This window comes from Dermochelys coriacea, chromosome 1 (genome assembly GCF_009764565.3).
Source record: "Dermochelys coriacea isolate rDerCor1 chromosome 1, rDerCor1.pri.v4, whole genome shotgun sequence".
Classification (NCBI taxonomy): domain Eukaryota; kingdom Metazoa; phylum Chordata; order Testudines; family Dermochelyidae; genus Dermochelys; species Dermochelys coriacea.
Window position 1 is genome coordinate 295,121,143 of NC_050068.2, and position 25,886 is coordinate 295,147,028.

At 39.1% G+C, this 25,886-nt stretch overlaps 1 protein-coding gene and 1 long non-coding RNA gene across 6 annotated transcripts in view; one reads left to right on the plus strand and one right to left on the minus strand.

Moving 5' to 3' along the window:
- RPAP3 (RNA polymerase II associated protein 3) overlaps positions 1 to 11,641 on the plus strand; it is a 48,532-nt gene extending 36,891 nt beyond the window's left edge. For 4 of the 5 annotated variants that reach the window (XM_043494187.1, XM_038388458.2, XM_038388443.2 and 1 more), the window contains 4 exons: positions 2,910 to 3,105; positions 4,171 to 4,268; positions 5,937 to 6,037; positions 8,597 to 11,641. In XM_043494187.1, coding sequence (XP_043350122.1) covers positions 2,910 to 3,105; positions 4,171 to 4,268; positions 5,937 to 6,037; positions 8,597 to 8,688 — 487 coding nt within the window. In that variant the 3' untranslated portion in view covers positions 8,689 to 11,641. Of the gene's footprint in view, positions 1 to 2,909; positions 3,106 to 4,170; positions 4,269 to 5,936; positions 6,049 to 8,596 lie in introns of all 5 variants that reach the window. The other variant, XM_043494197.1, reaches the window with a different exon arrangement.
- LOC122456166 lies at positions 11,534 to 25,866 on the minus strand. The gene is made up of 2 exons (XR_006274864.1): positions 25,507 to 25,866; positions 11,534 to 13,389 (listed from the first exon to the last, which is right to left on the minus strand). It is a non-coding gene; the product is annotated as an uncharacterized LOC122456166 (long non-coding RNA).
- Between the last annotated feature and the right edge of the window lie 20 nt (positions 25,867 to 25,886).

Genomic DNA, 25,886 nt, shown 5'->3' on the forward strand with positions numbered 1-25,886 from the left:
AATTTGAAAACTTAATTACTGTATTGTTTTTATTAAATAGTCTTGTAGCTATATACACCTTGTTTGAAGATTTACTTTGGAAACACAGGTTCACAGAATGTATGTATGTGTGTGAGAAGGAGAGAAACTTCTGAAACAAATATGAGCCTTTTAGATACAGGTGGACAAGTTGTTAATTTAGATTGTTTTGTTTAGGTATTCCAAATATCTGAGGGAAGTTATGTAATTTTGATGTATAAAATATACTACATTTCCTATGCACTACATCTTACCTCAATTATAGAAGGTCATTGGGAATTTTAGGGCAAGATTCTCAGGAGTGCTAGAGGTCTGCTCTGGACACTTGGGGATGGGAGGCAACAAAGATGGTATTAAGCATTTTGCCACCACTTCTCCAATTGTGGAGGCAGCCAGGAGCCTCATGTCTGCTCTAAGTTCTGTTGACTGGTAAGAGCTCCCAAGGAGCCTGTGGCAGGGTCAGATTCCACAGCACCCCCTTGTGGCCCACAATGGCACTATTCACCATCTCAGTTTTCTCCCAAGGAGTAGTCTCCATCAGCCCCACCCAGCAAGGTACTGGTAACGAATTTAAACAGTAATCCCAGTGCAACATAAACAGAAAGGTATCGGGGTAGCCGTGTTAGTTTGCATCCACAAAAACAACAAGGAGTCTGGTGGTACCTTAAAGACTAACATAAAAACTCCACTTCTTCAGGTGCATGGAATGAAAATTACGGATGCAGACATAAATATACTGACACATGAAGAGAAGGAAGTTACCTCACAAGTGAAGAACCAGTGTTGACAAGGCCAACTTGATCAGGGTGGATGTAGTCCACTCCCAATAATAGATGAGGATATGTCAATTCCAGGAGTAGCAAAGCTGCTTTTGTAATGAGCCAGCCCCTCCCAGTCCCTATTCAAGGCCACATTAATGGAGTTAAATTTGCAAATGAATTTTAGTTCTGCTGTTTCTCTTTGAGGGGCATTGATGGCATGTATAACGTTAGTAGACGTGCAGGTGAATGAGCCTCTGATGGTGTGGCTGATGTAGTTGGATCCTCTGATTGTGTTACTAGAGAAGATATGGGGACAGAGTAGGCAACGAGGTTTGCTACAGGGATTGGTTCCTGGGTTAGTACATTGGCCAAACTGGACAGTCCTTAGGTAAAAGAATAAATGGACACAAATCGGACATCAGGAATGGTAACATACAAAAGCCAGTAGGAGAACACTTCAATCTTCCTAGACAGTCCATAACAGATTTGAAAGTAGCTATAACTTGAACAAAAAAACTTCAGAAACAGACTTCAAAGAGAAACAGTAGAACTAAAATTCATTTGCAAATTTAACACCATTAATTTGGGCTTGAATAGGGACTGGGGGTGGCTGGTTCATTATAAAAGCAGCTTTGCCTCTCCTGGAATTGACACCTACACATCTGTTATTGGGAGTGGATTACATCCACCCTGATCAAATTGGCCCTGTCAACACTGGTTCTCCACTTGAGAGGTAACTCCCTTCCTTTCATGTGTCAGTATATTTATGTCTGCATCTGTAATTTTCATTCCATGCATCTGAAGAAGTGGGGCTTTTACCCATGAAAGCTTATGCTCAAATAAATCTGTTAGTCTTTAAGGTGCCACCAGACTCCTTGTTGTTTTTATAAACAGAAAGGTTCTTCACCCTTCTTGGCCAAGCTCTCAGGCCTTTCCCACTCTCCACAGAGCACTGACTCAGGGCATTTCCCCTCTGGGAGCCATCTTCCTTCCAGGGTCAGTCATAGGAGCCAGTCTCCTTCCTGAAACCCTCAGTCCACCAGGCTGTTTGTCTGGGAGCTACCCTTCTTCTGAGCCTACTAGCAGAATCAGCCTGCCTCCCCCAAGCTCTTGCAACCCTTTGAAGTCATCCCATAACCCCTTCCCAGCTGGGACTAATAATTAAACAGGGCCATCTGCTCCCTAGCTGAGCAAGATCAGCTGGAGGAAGATGGTAGCTGACCTGTTTTGACTAGGCTGAGCCCAACTCCCCTTAAAAGGCCAGTAAGCCTGTGACAGAGTTATTACATTGGCTGGAATCATCCCTGGGATGACTCCTAAATTGGGGGTGTGCTGGGCTGGGTGATAGCTCCCTACACCCAGGTGTTGGGAATCCTTGATTGGCTGTTTAAGCCAATTTCCCAGGCTCTTCGAACTGTCGGAGAATATTAATATGTTATTCCTTGCCTTTTTTAACATATTTTTACTAATTGGAAAACGGTCTGGAAAAATTTAGTTCTTTTTTCCCTCCCCTGAACAGCTGAATGGATTCAATTTATAGTGTTTTTAGGGCAAAAATATATTTTTACAGCCATGTTCTAACCTCTAAAAATATACTGATTGAAATGACAAATTATAGGAGAACAAATGGCTGCACTGTAATCAGTGTTGAAAATGTTTTCACATTTGACATGCTTATTGTTTTGAATTATGAAATTGCAAAGAAAACTTATTTTCTTATTCTTGCAGCTGTGGAGGAAAGAATTTCTATAATGCTGATATATATTGAATGGTAGAAGTGTTTTGTGCTCTAAAAACAGTTATTTCTGGAAATATAATAAATATGTAGCACATACTTCTTTACAGGACTGGAAAATCATTTACATTGAGCAGTCAAATCATATTTTAACAAACATTTAATTAGCTCAATTTAAATATGTTCGTTTGCTTTTATTTCAAAGCTTAGGAATATTTTTGTCTGAAGAAAATAATTGCTTTTTATACAAAATATTACTAAAATCTTGAAAGTGAGGATATTTATTAAGGCTCAGATTTGCAAAAGAGATGGTACCCAATAGCTCCAACTAAGACTTCTTTATGAAATGGACAGAATTTTTATTTTAAAATGTACAATTAAACAAATATTTGTAGGTCCCCTACCAATATGAAAGAGATGCCATCAGCTACACTTCAATCATCCAGTCTGAAAAATCATCTAGAAAAAGAAAAATCATTACTTCCTGCATCTACATCTGATGTTCCTGCAATCCCTGCAAATTCATTCCAGCTTGAATCTGATTTCAGAAAATTGAAAGGCTGCCCAGATAAGATGTACATGTACCTAAAGGTAAGAGAAGTAGTATTCCTTGACTACAACTGTGCTTAAAGAAATAGTGTCCTTTTATGTTGGTGGATTGGGAAATTTAGTGTCTAGAATGATTTAACAGTTCACAAATGGCAGTATCTTTATCTTCATTAAAACCCTTTCCCATGATATCAAGGAGCTTTGACTCCATGTGAAAATAATTTTCATTCTGTGCTTGATTTTGTTTTATTTCACATTTACAATATAAATCTATGAATGGTGTCCTCATTTTTTTTTTAATCCCTTCCTTCTAATTTAGGCCCAAATTATGTAGGTTTCAGAGTAGCAGCCGTGTTAGTCTGTATTCGCAAAAAAAGAAAAGGAGTACTTGTGGCACCTTAGAAACTAACAAATTTATTTGAGCATAAGCCTTCATGAGCTACAGCTCACTTCATCAGATGCTTCCGATGAAGTGAGCTGTAGCTCACAAAGGCTTATGCTCAAATAAATTTGTTAGTCTGTAAGGTGCCACAAGTACTCCTTTTCTTTTTTTCCAAATTATGTAAACACACATCTTGGTATCCACATTGAACTCCAGTTACTCACATGTGTGTTTACCGGATTGGAGCTGTAGCATTGAAGAATACCAGCATTCTTATTCCTTTATAGGCTGTATAGATATTTTAAAGTGCCTCAACCTACTTTAATGTATATTTTAATTCAATAGTTTTGAAGGAAAAAAGTAATTTTAGTTCCTCCCTTGTTACCGAGGGTTAATGTACGTTTTTTAAAAACCTTTAACAATCACTTGCAAAAATGTACAAGTAAATAAAATAAAATGAGTAGCTCTAAGAAGAAAAATATATTTCCTTGTAACTTCAGCTATCTTTTCAACAGAATGTAGAAGGCTATATGCACAATAGGCCAAAACTTATTCTTGTAGCTTTTTTTAACTTATTTCCAGGAGTGCCCATGATGTTGGTAGGCACTATAAAAATATGTGGAAGGGAATGGATCTTGCTAGGAGAACTTAAAATGATTAGTTTCAGTTTTCACAATTCAATAATATTTTGTCTGTAAATAACAGTGTTTTTTATTCTTCCAAAGCAAATAGAGCCTTCGCTTTATCCAAAGCTGTTCCAAAAATCCTTAGATCCAGATGTATTTAATCAGATTTTGAAAATTCTACGAGACTTTTACATTGAGTAAGTTCATTTCCTCACTAATTATCCTAGGGTTCTATATTGCTTGCTGCCAACAGAGGCTTTTTCGGTTTAGTATACCAAACATATAGTCTATAGTATATAACGCTGGCTTATCAGGATGTAGTTATTTAAATGTATTCCTCAAGAAATTAATTTTCAGTACAGAAGAGTATTTCAGAAGGACCAGCTAGGAGAAAATTGGTAATGAAATAAAAAGCCTTTTGCATTAAGGCATTGGTTTAAATTCAGATTGTGTCATTATTGGCCACTGATTGACTACTTGGTGGCCTATGTGAAGTGATTTGTTTCTATTGGAAAGATAGCACATTCCTTGAGCTCAGAATTCATTTTTAAAACAGTAAAATGTAGCTCAAAGATGAGCAAAGAACTAAGAAATTCCATTATTTTATGCTATCTTCATTGTGATGCCTTCAGTGTCTTGGTTTTTATTTTTCCCCCTTTAATTATATGCTTGTATTCTGTAACAGAACACTTAAAAGTAGCAAGCATGTGTATGGGAATAGAAGTCTTAATAAGAAAATAAAAAGCACTTGGCAGTTATTTCTGAGATATTTCAGTGCTGCATTACTTGAGGCTAAAAAGTTCATTCCGCTCATTATGAACAATGTGCCACTCCTCTGAATTAATCTGAGCTCTAAAAATATGTTATGTTTTTTTATTATGCAAAGTAGCAAGTGTAAATTAAAGGGGCCAGGTATAGGCCAGAAGCAAGTATTGTCCAAACAACAACAAATCATGAGGGTGAATCACCACACCTGAAGAGGCATGTCCTTCATTCAGTGTTACTACTTGGATGGCTGCTAGAGAGTGAATTTGATGAGAGCAGAAAGTAAAAACCAGTTTTTAAAAGGAGGGGAATGTGAGATATAAATCAAAAAGATAATTTGTAGTCATTGGGAGTGAAAGAGGAAGGAAGGTGGTCAAATATGCTCTCATTGTCCAAAAAAAAAAAAAAAAAAAAAAGATTTTTCCATACTGCTGAAAATGACAGCAACCATACATTCTGATGACTGTACATCCTCACAATCAAATTACTACCCATTAAAATCCCTCCTTATTTTCCTCCTGAAATCCTCTGGATTTGCATACACTAATCAATAGATCATGATCTGTAGATGTCTAAAGTTGTGAATGAAATGGATTTCTTAATACTAAGGCAGTTTAGTTGACATAGTCTGTATGAGCATGTGTTTCCTTAGGAAAGCCAGAGATAGTGTTTTTAAGTGGTGATATCTGTTGCTTCCATTTTTGGTTGAAAACGAGGAATTTGATTTCTCTCTTCGTTATCATGAGCTAAGAATAACAACTCAGAAAGGTGCTGTGGTTATGGAAAGGTTCAAAAAGAAACATGTACCACAAGCACCAACCTTTTGGGCACTGAAAAGTATGATTTGATATTTAGAATAGCAATAACTAGTGCATGATTTAATGTTTATGCCTTGTCAGCTTTCCTCCTTCTTCCTGTATTTTATTTTACCTTTGTTCACTAGTACTAAAAATATTTGCATACAGACTGTTTGTTTGTTTGAGTTCATCTGTTCCTGTAGCTTGAATTTCCTGAATTCCGTAATCCTGCTGGTAGCTATTGGATCTTTCTAATCAGAGGTAGTTATTTTTAAATATATTTTTAATATATTGCTATTTTAGGAAAGAGAAACCATCACTCATCCTTGAAATTCTCCAAAGGCTATCTGAATTAAAAAGATTTGACATGGCAGTGATGTTTATGTCAGACTTGGAGAAAAAGAGTAAGTACAAAGTAATGCCAAATCTTCTTCTTCTTCTTTTTTTTTTTTTTTTTTTTTTTTTTTCAAACTTGGATCTTGGTATAGGTCTCATTTCAGTCAGATACTTCAGTATCAATTCAGTTTACAGCCAATAATGCAAATAGACATATGAAATCTTATTTATTTACACTGCAGAGGCTGCTTTAACTACATGTTTCTAAAAAGGTTTCCAGTTTGATTTCTTTTTTTAGGGGTTGATGGGGAGTGGAGGGGAAGATATGTGGATCAGACTAAAAGAAGTGAACTCAACCACTCCGAGAAGGGAAATTTTCCACCACTTTGTAGTGACCATTCTTGCCTGAGCAGTTGTAGAGCTGACAGGTTCCAGGCAAATCATATCTTTCTTGGCTGGGAGATCAGTTTATATAGGGATTTTGTAAGTGGGGAAAATAAAGGAAGAAATGGGGACAAATCCTTGGGTACTGTGCGGGGCGTGAAGAACCCTCCCTGAAACAAATTATTCTTCATAGATTTTAAGCCCAGAAGGAACCACTGTGATCATCTAGTCTGACCTTCAGTATAACACAGGCCATGACACTTCCCCAAAATAATTCCTAAAGCATATATTTTAGAACAACATTTTTGATTGTCTTTGAAATGTAAATGATTTTTTATAGATTACTTGAAATTCCATCTAGATTTTAAATGACATATGAATGCTTGATCAAATCAGCTGTTTTAAATGTCCTGCTCAGAAACTTTCGGTTTTTAGGATCTTCTTAAAACTCCAGAAAAGACATGCTGGTTATAACTACCTTTTTCAATAGCAATGTTGTGTACAAATCCTGGTAGCTGCAATTGTAATTGAGCACAATATAGTACCAAAATACATGATGTCATACCTGATTCTCACTAAATCAAATTTGGGAAGAAAATGTTCAAAATGTTGCAGAGTCAAACTCAGGTTCTAATTGCAGTACTGAGTGCTGCCACCTTTGCATTTTACCCATCACTGTAATATCAAGGCACTAAAGGCTTGATTCTGTCTTGGCACAGGAGAAGGTTGGTGGGTTGAAACGGCTCCCTGATTTGCATGGCTGGCCCCAGCTCTAATACAACTTAGAGCTGCTTCGTGGCAGTTTTAACTTGTGCCATTGGAAAAGAATCACTAATATAATATACCCTACCAATGGATTATTGCCATGATAGAGCTCCTCTGTGCCCCTGATGCGTTTCTGTTCCCCACCATTTTAGTCCCTCTAGGTTCTGTGGTGGGATGTCTGGTGCAGGGCCTGTGAAAGCACACATACTCCAACAGAGTTCCTGTACTTCTGGAACATCTCTGCAGGGCATTTGCAGCTACATTATGATCCCTCTGCACCACTTGAGTTGTGTAAAAGGCTGTAACCCACCTTGAGAATTTTGCCCTAATACTCTTGTTAGTAAATTTATTTTATTTAATATTGGTTTTCACACTTGTTACGTGAATCAGATTCTGTTGGATCCCTCTCAGCATCTTTTGAACATTAATCTACATTGTAATTGTTTTCTGACTTCTAATTTTTTTAGTTGATTTTATTTTTAATTAGTGTTCATGTATGTGCTAGTCAATCTCTAGAACTGAGAAATCATCTTCTGTTTAGCCACAGAGCACATTTAAGCAGAGACAATGCAAGCTTCTCAAAATTGTTCTGCCTGTATGTGTCAGCACTGTTCTTGAAGGACCACCACAGTTAGTTCACAGGAATTTTAGTCTTTGTGCCTTGACCCTCCTTTCAAACAGCCCATTGAGGTGTGTGTTTGTCATCTGAATATTTGTCTACTTCAGACCTAGACTGAGACCACCAGTTTTGTGCACACAAGCCATTTAGTGCCCTATGACAATTATTGCTGATAAATGGTCATTTTAAAAATCAATGTGGAAATTACTGAATATAGCTGAGCTTCACTACAGTTTACCATTCTTTCATTGTAATAGAAAACAAATCTGAGCCTCTTGGACAAATAGTTTCCTTGTAAAAGACATTTTCATGTTTTGAAACTATTAGCTTTTTCAACTTTTTTACTTCAGTATACTTTTCTTCATTACAGCTCATAAATTTGAATAAACAACTTTATTTTTATGCCAATTTTGTCTGACATCTGGCACAAACTTTTTACCTTCTGTTTTTAATAGCATAAGACAAGATAGCTTATGTCTTGTTTGTTTTTTTCTGTTTTTGTCATCAAGAATATGCACCTGTTTGAGGAATTACGGGTTTTTTTGCCTAACCACTTGCTGTAAAAGGACCTTTATTCGTTGTATAAAACACCAAAACAAAAATGCTGGCTGTTGCCATTTGTGGATTTTTGTTTTGTTTTCAGTTTCTTATAGACAGAATATTGAGTTTTAACTAATTACTATTGAGATTTCTTCTTCTATTGAATCCAAATGGCATATTCAATATATTGACAGTTTTCAGATAGGGCATATTTATGTTCTATAACGATTTGTCTGTAACCTTAAAATCACACGTTTAAAAAATAGTGTCTGAAAGTCTAAAAATGGAAAATCATGTTAATTTTTATCCTCTCTTACAGCTGCACATGTATTATTCAGTCACGTGAACCAGTCTGGATTGGAGGATAATTCTGTTGAAGAGCTGAAGAAGAAATATGGTGTTCAGTATTAATAGATTACTGATGTTACATATTTGTATGTGTAAACTAGTCTGATTCCGCACCTCTTCTCTGAGCTACTTGCACTGAAGTCAGTGAAGAGTTAAATCCATAAAGTTGCATTTATGTAGGTAATAAAATCCTTATACCAGACAAAACCAAATGGCAAGTGCCTAGAAAGGATAATGGCCTATGCCCCAATTCTGCAATTGTGCCCATTATTTAAGAGCCCTGTGGCTCCAGGAGGACTCTCCCCAGGTTTAAGAGTCCGCTTGAGTAGATTGAATTGCAGGATTAAGGCTGACAGTTATTCAGAAATAAAGTTAATTATTTATAAACGTGGGTTTTGATAACTTGATGATTATTAAAAGATCAGCGTGAATTTTATTTTGGGAAATAAACTTAACAGTGTTTAATTCAAAATATCAGAATTGGCTGGTATATTTTATTTTAACATAAAATGTACTACTTAATGAACTTACATTTCTCAGATAAGCTAAATTGTTGTTTATCTTTTAAATAGATGCCACGCAGGACAATATGAAAACTTCATCTAATGCTCTGCAAACTTGGGGTCTGAAGGCCAGTAAATTCCAAATTTCTTTAGCTGAGATTGCCCTAAAGCTGAGTTGCCCATTGCAGTAGTACAAAAGGAATCTCTCTTAAATAACTAGGTTCCAGACAATGTAAGATTTTTCAAATAGTCACTAAGACCCTGAATTTCACCTATGGCTGAATGAAAATATATAAAAATATGAATGAATATTGCACCACACAGAGAGCACAATTCTTAACAGTCCTATCAATCCATCCCCTTTACAAGCAGGTAGCTATGCAGTATTTCTTTTGATTCTTTTTCGATGGATGGCCCCAGGTCTTATTTGCCAGTTTTAATGGGACTTGTGCTCTTAAGTCACTTAGATGCTTTTGAAAATCCCACCCTTTATCCTAATGCCTACACACAAGAGGGCCACATTGAGGTTGTACAGGCAAACTTAATTCTGGCAATTTCTAACTTTTGAGCATTTTGATTTTTCAACCTCAGTCTGTTTTAAAGTTACTTTTTGTATAAATCCAGAACAGCTAACAAACCAATAAAACCTAAGTAGAACAAGATGGATATAGCTGAGATGTGGAGTTTTGCTTGTTTGTTTGTGGGGGGTTGTTTTGTTTTTCATTTTTGCTGCATTCTTTCTATCTACTAGCTATTCAGGTTATAGCAATAGATCAAAATCATTAAGTGGAATCTGTCACGCCAATATCTTTATGGTGTGCTGTAGCTATACAACCCTTTAACTTTACAAGTAGGCCTGTTGCCACGGTTGGTCAAGCTTTGGCAAATGTGTTTTTCGTTTTGTGAAAGAAATGCACCATGCTACATTGTGGGCTTGTCTATTGTGAAATAAGCTAGAGTATGAATTTAAAACACAGTGACTATTCCTCAACTCCCCATGTGGACACTCTCTATTTGTCACTAAAATGGATTGAGTTAAATTGCACAAAGGCTTTCTTAGAGCAGAATAAGAGGATCCATATGAGGAGCTATTTTGGAATATCTATTCCAGGCCATTTTTCCCCTATAGACAAGCCCTATGGGAAGAAATAATGCTGGACAATGTATCATTATGTAGTATAATGCACTAGAGATAGATAGCAGGTAACAGCTGGGGTATGGTGTTGTGGTGAAATATTTACACTTATTTTTCACTCATCACCATAGATCTTTATTTCCTCTGGGAACTTTAATAGGGCAAAAATATCTAAAATGTTCTAACCTCACAGATTTGGGCTAGTGGGGTCCTAGTCTTGTAGAACACCTCTTTACGGTGAGCACCAACAAGCGTGGGTATTGTCTTTGTAGCAGGTTTACTTATTCTAGACACAAGATGACCCACTTCACACTGAGGAGGAAAAAACCCTAGCCCTGTGTCAGAAGATTGCCTTGCTGGGTCTTAACTGGAGGTTTAGGTTCTCTCTCTTCTTTCTGACTTGGTTCAATTTCTGAGCTATGTGACATCATTAAAATTTCATCCCTGACGGATTGACATCAGTCAGCTTGGGAAGACTTCAATCCCATGTTGAGACCACTCCTAAAGATGAAGTTCCCTGCTGAAATTGCAAGAATCCTCTGTAGCTGGATAGGCTACAACACTCGTGCACCTTCCTTAAAACAGCAACCATGAAGACAATTTGGGACTGGATAAAGGCTATTTACTTAGCCCTGGGATAGTCATGCTGTTACCTGGGGTCTTCAGAACCTCCAACAGGGGCAATTTAACTATTTCATTCCAGGCGGTGTTAGTAATAAATCAACAGGAACACAGCAATGCTGTCTGATAAGATCATGCATGTAAGTATGCTCTTTCTAAAACTGCAGTTTATTAGATTTAAGCACACAAAAGCAATAGGTTTAGAACATCCCAGATATTTACCTAACATCTGGAAAGGTATTGAGTAACAGCAGGTTCTCAGTGGCCAGTTGCTCACCCACGGGGGAGAAAGGATGTCAGGAAAAACATTTCTCAAGTTGGCTTCTGAGGACTTTCCAAAGTACTCTCTATTAGCTAATCTTTTATAACTAACTTCTACAAAACACATAGGTCATAATACTCCCTACTATATCATCACTTTTCTAACTTTTAGTAAACTTTTAATATCAAAGGCCTCTAGACTCAAGGTTTTCCAACCACCAAGGTCTCAGTTGTTTTTTCTTGTCTGTCACTTCCTCCCATTCTGATTAGCAGAAAACTGCCAGCTAGATATGATCTTGCTTCTGAAAGTCTGTCTCCAAGTTAACCTTTAACTATGTGGTGTTCTGTTTCATTATTTTAGGGTGGCTGAATGCATGTAATAAGTTTACAATTAGCTTGATCACATTCTGGGGTATACACACCCCTCAAATACAGTGCAACATTCCCCTCCTTAAAGGCCACATATTTTTAATAAAGGCCTTTAGAGATATATATATATATATATATATAAAAAGAGTTCCGTTGGTTACTTTTGAAGGTCCAGCATTAGTCTCAAGGCTCTTGACTGAGACAAAATCTTCTCGCTGGCACTCTCCCGTTTCACTCCTGACTTTCTCGTTAAGTACCAGACTTCATGTACATCTCTCCAGGGAGTACCGTGGTCTATAGAACCGCTGGCTTTGCAACCGATCAATCTTCCTCCAGATCCAGCATATCCATACTAGAAGCACAATCACCAACGCCACCTGAAACATTAGAACCTCACCACAATTAAATGCAAGGCCAAATTAAATCCCCAGTTCTGTGGGGGACCATCTCAATAACATCTCCCACTAATTTTGTTCCGAATTGCTGCTAACCCTCTGTCACTTAATCTAATTAGAAGCGTGGTGGATGGTAACCATGATTCTGTGTGCCTCCTGCCTAGCAACTTACCAATAATTCCTTAAATAGGAATGCTTAGTTAACATTTTACAACAATCAAATTCATTTAAATAAATACAGGCATATTCTCTCTATTCTAAACATAGATCTTGTAGCTGCAAGGTATTTGTGGTACATTCATATTCAATCCCAAATTCTTCTAAGCAGGTTCCTAATTTCCAATGTGAGTATCCCATTCGTACCATCTCAAAAGAATCTCAAATGTAAAGATTCTTTACATATCAGTAATCCACATCTGCATTTGCATGCATGTCAGGGCCAAGGAAACATTACTGTGGAGGGCACCAACAGCTTGCAAGAGGTGGAAGTGGTCCTTTTCTTGGTATTGCGCCCATTTCTCTAAAACCTGTCACCCCATCCTGTATGCAGCTTAGCTGATCTAAAAATACCCGCAGGGGCATTGCTAAATCTTTTAGGTGTTGATCCATTGCATTCATATTATTCACAACCACCTCATGCATATTGTTTCATTGTCTACTGTACATCCACACGCTTACCATAATTCACTTTACTCTTTACCTTCATCTCTGTATGCTTCTTCCCATTGATTTCAACCACACATGCTCCAATCAAATCAATTACAGGTGGTTACAGAATTCACACTTCTATACCTTTTAATCATTTTACCAAAACACCATTTAACCATCCTGTTATTCAGACATCCTTTATCCCTTTTATAAATTTCCTGAGGACCTAGGGCCTCCCAAGTGCAAGGCAAAAGAGCTTCCCATTCCCCTCCTAGTATCCTTATCTGTAATCTTGCCTCACCCCAAACTTTTCTACCCAATGTTTGGGTATAAAAGGGAGTGTTTCAGCCTAAAATTAATTATCTCTTCCCCTGATGCTGTCCCGTTGGGGATATCAATTCATAAATGAACACAACGGGGTTGGGGTTTACAGGTGGAAAAAACTAAAACTTTAAACTAACATTTGTCACCAATTTACAGTCCCAAAGCAGTATTTTTTTTTTCTGTCCACCAAAGCAGATAGCCCTTCATTATGGCATCTGGAGATGAGTCATGGGTGGGATCACTTCTGTCCCACTGACATCTGACCACTTCCAGGAGGCATTGACAGCACTGCTTGAGACTTTTCTGGTCACCGGGGCGACATCAATTTCCACTGCATCATTCCCTTTGCACGGCACTGTCATCCACAGGAAGTTTTCCCACACTGGGGGCACACCAAGTTCTGGATTCATACCATCAGAGGAGTAGCCCTACGATCCAAATGCCAGCCAAAACAGCACACAGGAATGCATCATCTCCAAGGTCTTCCAGCATCCACATAATTAATAATCTAAAACAAAACGTCTGCCCTCCCTATATAGAGGGAGGTATACATTTAAAAACAGAACTTAAACAGTTAACTTATTAACCTGGACTTAGGCCATTTGGGCCTAAGTCCCTCTTTCCCCTCCCTCTTCCCCTGGGAGGGGCTCTAACTCTTAACTGTACTTTGAGCACCTACTTGGGGCTCAGCAAATTCATCAGCTCTAATTTGCTTAGGGCTTGCTGGGGCTGAAGATATGACCATTACTAATCTTGCCAGTACTCACATATTTCACTGGGGAGTGGGCAGTTTTCAATAACAAAGGGCACAATCCCACCAGATAGTCCCACTGCTGCAAAACCCAAACTAGTACTAAAACTTCCTTACTCACAGGGAGTAAACCCCCTCTCTATTTCATTTATAATTTTGGAGGACCAAGGCCTGTTCCATGGTTCTGATTTAGCACCGTTCCCAATCTCCTTTCTGTAGTTGCCAGCAGTAACACACATGGTGGTCACACCTGGGGTACTAAAGCTGGAGCCTAAACTAAGGTCTGCTTTAACTTGATCATGTCTTCCTGCTGCAGAGGGCCCCAGTTCAATTCCACCCCCTCTTTAACAATTCATGTAGTGGGGCTGTCATCTTTAAAAATCCTTGGGAGAAATTAACCCAGAAAGAATCTAAGAGCTGTAACATCTTTGGGAGCTGGTAATTTAGGAACTAGCACCACTCTGATTAGGAGAATGCCCTTTCTGGACCAAAATCACTCCAAAATAATTTACCTGCTGGGAACACAACTGGGCTTTCTTTGGGCTTACTTTAAACCCAGTTTTCTGAATCTTTTGTAATACCCTATCCAAAACTTCCAAACTCTCATCTCTGGTCTAAATACAAATTAGGATGTTATCCATATAAAAAAAAAAGTCACTTTCATGCATCCCATCCCACATCTTGATTACAGGTGGACCCTGGCAAAACACAACTGCTTCATTTGAAAGGTAAAGCAAATTTTTAATAGCTGTCCTGATATAAAGGGATAGCAAAGAAAGCATTGGCCAAATCAAAAACTGAAAACCACTGTGCCCTCTGCCCACCCTTCCTGCCCCCCCACTCCCAAATGGAGGCCATCACCACCTAATACTTAGTGACTATGGGGGCCATCAGTGGTATAACCCGATCAAGGAGGTGAAAATTAACTACCAGCTTCCAGGTCTTGCAATCACTTTTTAGGACTGGCCAGAGAGCAGCATTACTGGGTCTTGACTAAAACCCCTTGGCTTAAAAGCCCATCAGTTGTTTCTTTCAGACTGGCTTCTGCCTCCTTTGGATAGTCATACTGCTTCTGGGGTGGGGGATAGTTCCCTTTTATGAGGGAGTTGTTCTCTATTTGCTTTACCTGTAAAGGGTTAAAAAGTGTCCCTGCATAGGTAAAAGGAAGGGAGTGGGCACCTAACCAAAAAAGCCAATGGAAAGGCTAAAACTTTTAAAAATTGGGAAAAAACTTCCCCTTTGTCTTTCTGTGTTGTTCTCGGGGAGAGAGGGAACAGGGCAGAACTATAGAAAGCTTGGGCCAGGTATGAAAAATCATCAAATCATACCTAAAAAGGACTCATTTAAAACCCCAAATATGTAAGTAAATCAGGAAATGTCTAGGAAAAAGCGATTAGGTTTATTTCTTTTATTTCTTTATGGCTTGTAAATTCCTCTCTGCTAACCCCAAATGTTTTTGCTGGTAACCTTTAAACTGAACCTCAAAAAAGTTATTTTAATGCTTAATCCTTGTAAGTGGTTCTTTTTAAAATATAGCAATAGTCTAAGTTTTCTAATGTATTTTCTTTTGTTTTAATAAAATTTACCTTTTTTAAAAAACAAAATTAAATTTGTGTCCTAAAAGATTTATGCACATGTTGTTTAATTAGCTGGTGGCAACATCTGATTTCCTTTGTTTTTCTTTCTCAGCTCTTCCCTGGAGGCGGGGTGAAAAGGCTTGAGGGTACCCCACAAGAAGAAATTCCCAAGTGTGCCTTCCTGGGTCCTCAAAGGGTTTTCACACTTGGGTGGTGGCAGCATCTACCCATCCAAGGTTTAAAAAACAAAAAACAAAAAAAAAAACCCTCTAGCCTTGGAAGTTTAATACAAGCCTGGAGTGTCCAGTATTCATTTTTAAAATCCTTGCGTGCCCCCCGCCTTCTGCACTCAAAGTGCCAGAGTGGGGAATCAGGCCTGTAACTAGGATTTTTGCCTCAATTTTATCACATTCTATTTTATTCTTGGCCCACACCTCCCGGTATTTCTCTGAAATTGCGAAAGTTTCTGGAGTACACATGGGCCACTCCAATTCTTCAGATGCCTTAAGGGCTGCTATCTGGTAGCTAGCTAAAATCTTCACTGGTTCCTAGGATGTGCCAGAAGGCATTTCCCATAGAACCCTGTTAGCAAAATCTGCTAACACTCTCTTAATTTTATTAAAACATCATTTCCCAAAATTCCCCCTCCTCCCAAATTTATTAAGCCAAAGTGCTCTTTATTTCTCCTCTTCCACACCTAATACAAAATATTTCTGCAAAAGGGAACACTTTGTTTCATTTGTTTTGGCCAGAGGGCCAAACAGGTTCTTATTCTGGATACTCATCAAGGAGTAAGTGGCACCTGTATCTAAAACAAATTCTGTCTGAATGTCCCTCCTTCACACACAAACCACAAATCTCCCCCACCCATCAGTGTCCAAATGTGCCAATGCTGGGGAGTTGGGGGCAATAGATTTAGAACATCCCAGATATTTACCTAATGTCTGGAATGGTATTGAGTAATTAACAGCAGGTTCACAGTGGCCAGTTGCTCACCCACGGGGGAGAAAGGGTGTCAGGAAAAACCTCTCTCAAGTTGGCTTCCAAGGACTGCTCCAAAGCATACTGTAGCTAATCTTTTATAACTAACTTCTACAAAACAGGTCATAATACTCCCTATATCATAGAACCAGGCAGAGAAAAAGACGGGCTAGTGAAGGAGAAATAGAGCTTAGGAACAGGTTTGCAGAGTTGGAAAATGAAGGGGCTCAGCAGGTACTTGTTGAAGGTGGAAGGGTAAGGAAGAAGAGAAGAGAGGCTAGTCCTATAGAAAAAGGGGAAGAGTAAAGGAAGACTACACCAAATATGAGCCCCAGGAGGATACAGGATGGGTTGAAGAAGATTGTAAGGGAAAATAGGAATGGAAAGAACTTGCAGCCAGAGGGAACAGGGGAGAGACTGGAGAATAGCACTGTCACCAGGAAAAGGCAGGTCTATGTGATCGGGGACTCTTTATTGAGAAGAATAGACAGGCCTGTAACTAGAGCTGATCCTGAGAATAGAAGGGTGTGCTGTCTTCCAGGTGCTAAGATACGGGATGTAGACCTGAGGTTGAAAAGGATCCTAAAGGGAGCGGGAAAGAATCCCCTAATTATCCTTCATGTGGGAACAAATGATACAGCCAGATTCTCGCTGGAAAGTATCAAGGGAGACTATGCTAGGCTGGGGAAGACACTTAAGGAAATTGAGGCTCAGGTGATCTTTAGCGGGATCCTTCCTGTTCCTAGAGAAGGGCAACAAAGGTGTGACAAGATTATGACTATCAAAAGATGGCTTAGGCAGTGGTGCTATAAGGAGGGCTTTGGGATGTATGGCCACTGGGAGGCATTCACGGACAGAGGTCAGTTCTCTCGGGATGGACTTCATCTGAATAGGGAAGGAAATAGACTTCTAGGATCGAGGCTGGCACAACTGATAAAGAGAGCTTTAAACTAGGAATTGGGGGGAGATGGATGGGAGATGTCCAGAAAATCTCCACGCCAGATTTTAGCATTGAGAGGGAAGAAGATGAAGTAAGAAAGGATACAGCCGTGGGTAGGAGAATGTATATAAGGAGCGAGGGCGGTGTGGATACTAGTCTAATAGGTTATACTGGCTGTAGAATGACTGTGCCTAATAGGGTACAAAATGTGAGCGAGGCCAAACAGCAAAAATTAAGATGTTTGTACACCAATGCAAGGAGTCTAGGTAACAAAATGGAGGAACTAGAGCTACTGGTGCAGGAAGTGAAACCAGATATTATAGGGATAACAGAAACATGGTGGAATAGTAGTCATGACTGGACTACAGGTATTGAAGGGTATGTGCTCTTTAGGAAAGACAGAAACAAAGGTAAAGGGGGTGGAGTAGCATTGTATATCAATGATGAGGTAGAATGTAAAGAAATAAGAAGCGATGCAATGGATAAGACAGAGTCCGTCTGGGCAAAAATTACATTGGGGAAGAAAACTAGTAAAGCCTCTCCTACGATAGTGCTTGGGGTGTGCTATAGAACTCCGGGATCTAATTTGGATATGGATAGAGCCCTTTTTAATGTCTTTAATAAAGTAAATACTAATGGAAACTGCGTGATCATGGGAGACTTTAACTTCCCAGATATAGACTGAAGGACCAGTGCTAGTAATAATAATAGGGCTCAGGTTTTCCTAGATGTGATAGCTGATGGATTCCTTCATCAAGTAGTTGCTGAACCGACTAGAGGAGATGCCATTTTAGATTTAATTTTGGTGAGTAGCGAGGACCTCATAGAAGAAATGGTTGTAGGGGACAATCTTGGCTCAAGTGATCATGAGCTAATTCAGTTCAAACTAAATGGAAGGATTAACAAAAATAAATCTGCAACTAGGGTTTTTGATTTCAAAAGGGCTGACTTTCAAAAATTAAGGAAATTAGTTAGGGAAGTGGATTGGACTGAAGAACTTATGGATCTAAAGGTAGAGGAGGGCTGGGATTACTTTACATCAAAACTGCAGAAGCTATCGGAAGCCTGTATCGCAAGAAAGGGGAAAAAATTCATAGGAAGGAGTTGTAGACACAGCTGGATGAGCAAGCATCTTAGAGAGGTGATTAAGAAGAAGCAGAAAGCATACAGGGAGTGGAAGACGGGAGGGATCAGCAAGGAAAGCTACCTAATTGAGGTCAGAACATGTAGGATAATGAGCAGCTAAAAGTCGAGTAGAGTTTGGACCTTGCAAGGGATTAAACCCATAGTAAAGGTTTCATGCAATAAATAGAAAAAGACGTTCTATATCGGGTATTAGCTAGCTAAAAAATAAGAAGGAAGAATTAGGGCCGTAAACACTGAGGATGGAGTGGAGGTTAAAGATAATCTAGGCATGGCCCAATATCTAACAAATACTTTGCCTCAGTCTTTATAAGGCTAAAGAGATCTTGGGGATATGGTAGCATGACAAATGGGGAGGATATAGAGGTAGATATACCATATCAGAGGTAGAAGCGAAACTGAAACAGCTAATGGACCTAAATCGGGGGGCCCATAATCTTCATCCAAGAATATTAAAGGAATTGGCACTGAAATTGCAAGCCATTAGCAAAATTTTAATTAATCTGTAAACTCAGGAATTAGAAGCTAATATAGTCCTATTTTTAAGAAGGAAAAAAAAGTGATCCGGGTAACTACAGGCCAGTTAGTTTGACATCTGTAGTATGCAAGGTCCTGGAAAAAATTTTGAAGGAGAAATTAATTAAGGACATTGAAGTCAATGGTAAATGGGACAAAATACAACATGGTTTTACAAAAGGTAGATCGTGCCAAACCAACCTTATCTCCTTTTTTTTTGAAAAAGTAACATTTTTTAGATAAAGGAAATGCAGTGGATCTCATTTACCTAGATTTCAGTAAGGCATTTGATACCGTGCCACATGGGGAATTATTAGTTAAATTGGAGAAGATGGGGATCAATATGAACATCAAAAGGTGGATAAGGAATTGGTTAAAGGGGAGACTGCATCGGGTCCTACTGAAAGGCGAACTGTGAGGTTGGAGGAAGGTTACCAGTGGAGTTCCTCAGGGATCGGTTTTGGGACCAATCTTATTTAATCTTTTTATTAGTGACCTTGGCACAAAAAGTGGGAGTGTGCTAATAAAGTTTGCAGATGATACAAAGCTGGGAGGTATTGCCAATTCGGAGAAGGATCGGGATATTGTACAGGAGGATCTGGATTACCTTGTAAACTGGAGTAATAGTAATAGGATGAAATTTAATAGTGAGAAGTGTAAGGTTATGCATTTAGGGATTAATAACAAGAATTTTAGTTATAAGTTGGGGACGCATCAATTAGAAGTAACGGAAGAGGAAAAGGACCTTGGAGTATTGGTTGATCATAGGATGACTATGAGCTGCCAATGTGATATGGCTGTGAAAAAAGCTAATGCGGTTTTGGGATGCATCAGGAGAGGCATTTCCAGTAGGGATAAGGAGGTTTTAGTACCGTTATACAAGGCACTGGTGAGACCTCACCTAGAATACTGTGTGCAGTTCTGGTCTCCCATGTTTAAAAAGGATGAATTCAAACTGGAGTAGGTACAGAGAAGGATGATCCGAGGAATGGAAAACTTGTCTTATGAAAGGAGACTTAAGGAGCTTGGCTTGTTTAGCCTAACTAAAAGAAGGTTGAGGGGAGATATGATTGCTCTCTATAAATATATCAGAGGGATAAATACAGGAGAGGGAGAGGAATTATTTCAGCTCAGCACCAATGTGGACACAAGAACAAATGGGTATAAACTGGCCACCAGGAAGTTTAGACTTGAAATCAGACAAAGGTTTTTAACCATCAGAGGAGGGAAGTTTTGGAATAACCTTCCGAGGGAAGCAGTGGGGGCAAAAGATCTATCTGGTTTTAAGATTCTACTCGATAAGTTTATGGAGGAGATGTTATGATGGGATAATGGGATTTTGGTAAGTAATTGATCTTTAAATATTCAGGGTAAATAGGCCAAATCCCCTGAGATGGGATATTAGATGGATGGGATCTGAGTTACTATAGAAAATTCTTTCCTGGGTATCTGGCTGGTGAATCTTGCCCATATGGTCAGGGTTTAGCTGATTGCCATATTTGGGGTCGGGAAGGAAATTTCCTCCAGGGCAGATTGGAGAGGCCCTGGAGGTTTTTCGCCTTCCTCTGTAGCATGGGGCATAGTTGACTTGAGGGAGGCTTCTCTGCTCCTTGAAGTCTTTGAACCATGATTTAAGGACTTCAATAGCTCAGACATGGGTGAGGTTTTTCATAGGAGTGGGTGGGTGAGATTCTGTGGCCTGCGCTTTGCAGGAGGTCGGACTAGATGATCAGAATGGTCCCTTCTGACCTTAGTATCTATGAATCTATATCATCACTTTTCTAACTTTCAGTAAACCTTTAATATCAAAGGCATCTAGATTCAAGGTTTTCCAACCACCAAGGTTTTCAGTCTGAGTTGTTTACTTGCCTGTCCCCTCCTCCCATTCTGAATAGCAGAAACTGCAGGCTAGATATGACCTTGTTTCTGAAAGCCTATCTCCAAATTAACCCTTAACTACCTGGTGTTCTATTTCATTACTTAAGGATGGCTGAGTTGCACATAATATGCTTGCAATTAGCTTGATCACATTCTGGGGGTATGCACACCCTTCAAATCCAGGGCAACAATGCACTTTTCTGAATGATGCACGGTGTCATTTCATATGCTGTTATTAACTGTATCAACCTCAAGCAAGCCAGGTTGCAGTAGACACTTTTCTTTTCTTAGACAGCTCCTGTTCTGGAAGCGGACTTTGAGGAACAGCTCTACAGCAGAGATAGTGTTAATGGGGTGGTGTGGTTTCTAAACACCCTCTCCCTCATTCCAGTCTTGCTGTTCACTGATGCCCTGCAAATCTTGAAGGATAGTGGTTAGGGCACCAGTAGTAGAAATCATAATCTCCACTCGGTCATTTGCAATAGCATTTTTAAGCCTTTCACCATAACTGTGGTAGATGCAAATAAAGGTTGATTCTCCACCATAGCTTCTGTGTTGTTTCAGTGCCCTTATAGTCAGTAGACAACCAAGTGAATCTAATGTGAAGGGGGTTTACTTTGTGGTACAGATGGAATTAGATACAATTTGGACAAGACTATGTTAGCAGATGCATAGTCAAATGAAACAAACATGACTACTTGTCTGGTTAAATTTCAGCCAGTCTGTAACTGGTTATAGAAGAAAAGTGCATTACCAAACGACCTTACTGTTTCTTTTCATTTCAGCACCATTATATCTTTGCTTACTTTCTAAAAGCAAGAAAGAGTACGGCTTATTCTTCTAATACAAATTATTGTGAGATAAACTATAGGCCAGTGGTTCTTAACCAGGGGTACACATGCCCCTGGCTGTGTGCAGCAGTCTTCCAGGGGGTAAATCAATTCATCTAGATATTTGCCTAGTTTTACAACAGGCTACATAAAAAGCAGTAGTGAAGTCAGTATAAACAAATTTCATACAGACAATGATTTGTTTATACTGCTGTATATACTAGACACTAAAAAGTAAAATATTTTCTAATTGATTTAATAATTATATAGTAAAAAATAAAGTGTGCAATTTTTCAGTAATAGAGTGCTGTGACACTTGTGTATTTTTATGTCTGATTTTGTAAGCATGTAGTTTTTAAGTGAGGTGAAACTTGGGGGTACACAAGACAAATGAAAGGGTTACAGTAGTCTGGAAAGGTTGAGCCGAAATAGGCAGATTTCAGAGTAGCAGCTGTGTTAGTCTGTATTCGCAAAAAGAAAAGGAGTACTTGTGGCACCTTAAAGACTAACAAATTTATTAGAGCATAAGCTTTCGTGAGCTACAGCTCACTTCATCGGATGCATTTCGATGAAATGCACATGAGCTGTAACTCACGAAAGCTTATGCTCTAATAAATGTTAGTCTCTAAGGTGCCACAAGTACTCCTTTTCTTTTTACTAGAGGCAGAGTAATAATTCAAAGAGCTGCAGGTTTAGTTTCTTCCAGGAGATGGCAGTATTTTTCCTTCTCCTGAATTACAGCTTCTCTCTCTCTCTCTCTCTCTCTCTCTCTCCCTCCCTCTTCTCTCCACACCCCCTCCTCTAATTAAGACCTTGATGTACTGTGGGGAAACTTGTTATGCCTCCTGGTACTGCAGTAAAGTTCACTATACAATAACGAATTAATTTGCATTAAGTACACATTTTAAATTTGAAACAATGGACCAGATCCTTCACCATGACACAATAGTAAACTGGGATAGTTGGTGGGGTGAGAGGTAGCACAACGCAGAGAGGTGAATAACGGGGTTTCCCAAGGATCTGTACTGGGATATGTAATATTCAACATAGTCAAATGATCTGGAAAAGGGGCTGAATAGTGAGGAAGCAAAATTTACAGACAGTACAAAATTACTCCAAATAGTTAAGTCCAAAGATGATTATGAAAAATTACAGAGGATGACTAGGCAACAAAATGGCAGATTAAAGTCAATGTTGAGAAGTGAAAAGTATAGCACATTGGGGAAAAAATAATTCCAATTATACATACAAAATGATGGAGTCTAAAATAGCTGTTACCAAATGAAAAGAGAAATAGAGAGAGATCTTGTCATTGTGGACTGTTCACTGAAAATATCCTCTGTGTTCCATGGCCCACACTTGGAATATTGCATGCAGTGCTAGTCACTCCAACTCAAAAAATATATTAGAATTGGAAAAGGGAAACAAAAATTATTAATGGAACAGCTTCCATAGGAGGAATCATTAAAAAGACTGGGACTGTTCAATTTAGGAAAAAAAGGATGGGGGGGATATGAAAGTCTATAAAATAATGAATAGTGTGGAGAAAGTGAATAGGGAAGTGGTATTTGCCCCTTCGCATAACACAGGAACTAGCAATCACCTGATCACATTAATAAGCAGCAGATTTAAAACGAACAAAAGGAAGTACTTCCCACAACACGTAGTCACTGTGTTACCAGTGGATGTTATGAAGGCCAAAAGTATAACTGGGTTCAAAAAGAATTAGATAAGTTCATGGTGGATAGGTGCACCAATGGCTATTAGCCAAGCTGGTCAAGGATGCTTCTGGATGTCCCTAACCCTCTGATTGCCAGAAGCTGGATGACAGAGGGATGGATCATTCATAATTGCCCTGTTCTGTTCACTTCCTCTGAAGCATCTGGCACCAGCCATTGTCAGAAAACAGGATACGAGGCTAGATGGACCATTGGTTTGACCTAGTATGGCCTTTCTTATGTTCTCATAAAGAATTTTTGCAGACCATCATCCTGGGGCTGCTCTATGCAGAATGATCCCCAGGCATAAGATAGAGTAACTTGAATGCAGCTCTAATTTGCACCACCAGTAATGTCCCTAAGAGGCTAAAATAGCAGAATTTGGTGTATTGTAGGGATATTCCATCTATACCTGTTTCTTCCATCCACATATGCTGGCAACAGCGAAGGGGTGCTGCACAGGAGCTTCTGTGCCACTTCTGCTCCACCAGAATCTCCTCCTTATGTTGGGTTGATCAGCCAGTTTCCTAGCCAGAATGCCCCAGCCGTGTGGCATAGAACACCTTCAACCACACCAGGGGAGCTAGCCTACTAAATTCATTTTTTCCATTTAGTAAATATCATTAAGGGCCTCTATTAGAAGGGCATTGTGGGGCTCCATATTCGTTGTGTGATTCCCATGCTAACCTTGCTCCATTTGTAAGTAGTATGTGTTACACATCCTGCTTCTTCCTCCACTCCACTCCTCTCCTCTCCCCTCCTTCCCTGAGATCTGACAGTCAAGCTGGATTCTGTCTAACTCAGTTCATCACCAAGTTTAGAAATTCTGCAGGCCAAATTATGCCCCCATCTACACCTATGCAACTCCACTGTCTTTAGATTATGCCTTCAGTAATGCCTTCCTAACCTCAATATCTTTCCATTCCAAGGTTTACACAAATGCCTCAGAGCAAAATTTGACCGGCAGAATCATTTTTTGCTGTTGATGATCCAGGAGACGGAGAACCCACTCCCACTCCTCTTGTCCAAGAGTTGATGTTGATACTGCAGGACAAATTCAACCTCAATGTACGCAGGTGTCATTCTGCTGAAAACAATGGAGTTGCACCAGGGATGAATTTGGCCTTACGTCTAGTACTTAGCTGCTGCTTAGGCCTATGGAAATGAAGGTCTTAGAATTCAGGGATAAATTTAATTATACTTTTCGTTTTCTTCTCACCCCTAATCATTCGTTTCAACTTGATTGCAGTAGTGAAGTGCTCTTTTTTTCTCCCCTTTTCTTTATTATTCTCCCTTGCTTCCTTACAATATTTCTCATGCAATCATTTGCACCAGATCTCTCCTGTCATTTCTGTCACCTTGAGCTGGACCCCTCCTTTGATTTTCTCTTTCTCATTGTGCCCTCTCTACCTTCTGTCAAGTTCAAAACACTTTTTCTTTTCCAGTGTATTCCCTCTACATTAATCAATACTGTGGAGCTGAGCCTCTAAAAGTGTAATTTGAAGGCTCTTCTTTGTTTTTCTAAAAGTATTTTCTCAAGGCTTTTTTATATTTTCTAAAAGCAGCTGTCAAGGACTCTGTCTTTAAGGCTTCAGTTTACAGCTATCTTTATTTTCCTCAAGCAGCTTGATTTAGAAACAGAAGCAAACAAATATATCTGCTGGGGGATTCTTTTTCTTGCCTCCTGTTAAGGTAGTTGCCAAATTCCTTAGTGGATGGATACCCTCATGGGAATCTATTCCTTTCCAAACAGTAGCATCAAGCAATGATTCCTTTTCAGCCATCTTCAGTTTTCAGGCCTTCTCTTGCCACTTACACCAGTAGTTTAGTTAATGGTGTTTATCTGGATTAGATTAAAAAGTGAATCTGATTCCCTAATGCTTATACCAATGAAACACCACTGAAGTTGCCATAATAGAGTGAGGAATCTGGTCCAAATACTGGTAAATGGACAAACACCTAACTATGGCAAAGCCTCACCAATTTGTACTAATATCTGGAAGTCTCATTACACATCATTGTGGTTTGTAAATGGTCAAATAAGGGCCCCGTCTTGCTAATGGAGCTACATGGGGTCTGCTCATATGGCTCTGATCAGGGCCAAAGTGAACAAACGCACACAAATACATCAGACTGCATGTCAGAAATGCTCTTTCTTATTTGTATTACATTAGGGCCCATTTGTCCTAGGCATTGTTCAGACACATAGTAAAAGACAGTCCCTGCTCTAAAGAGTTTAAAGTCTAAATAAGTAAAACTGATAAAGAGCAAACAGAGACACACTGACTTACCCAGGTTATACAGCAGCTCAGTGGCAGAGAGGGCAATAGACATCTTCTGAGTCTCAGGCTGGGTCCTATCCACTAGACCACCCAAAGTATTCATTTTTACAAGTGAAATCTAATTTATTAACTGATAAATGTATTGCTACCTATTTTGGCTCCATGGTAGAAAGGGAGGATACAATGGAAGCTAGGATCAACATTTAAAACTGGAACCATCACATAAAAGTATTAGCTTCCTTAGATCAAAGATAGGATGAAAACCCACCATCTTTTGTAGAAAGAAGTACCTTGAATAAAACCACTGACCCCACAAATCTCTGAGAACCTGCTATCTGGATATGGCAGGAGTAAAGATTGAACCTCTGATATTAAAACTCTCTTCTGGG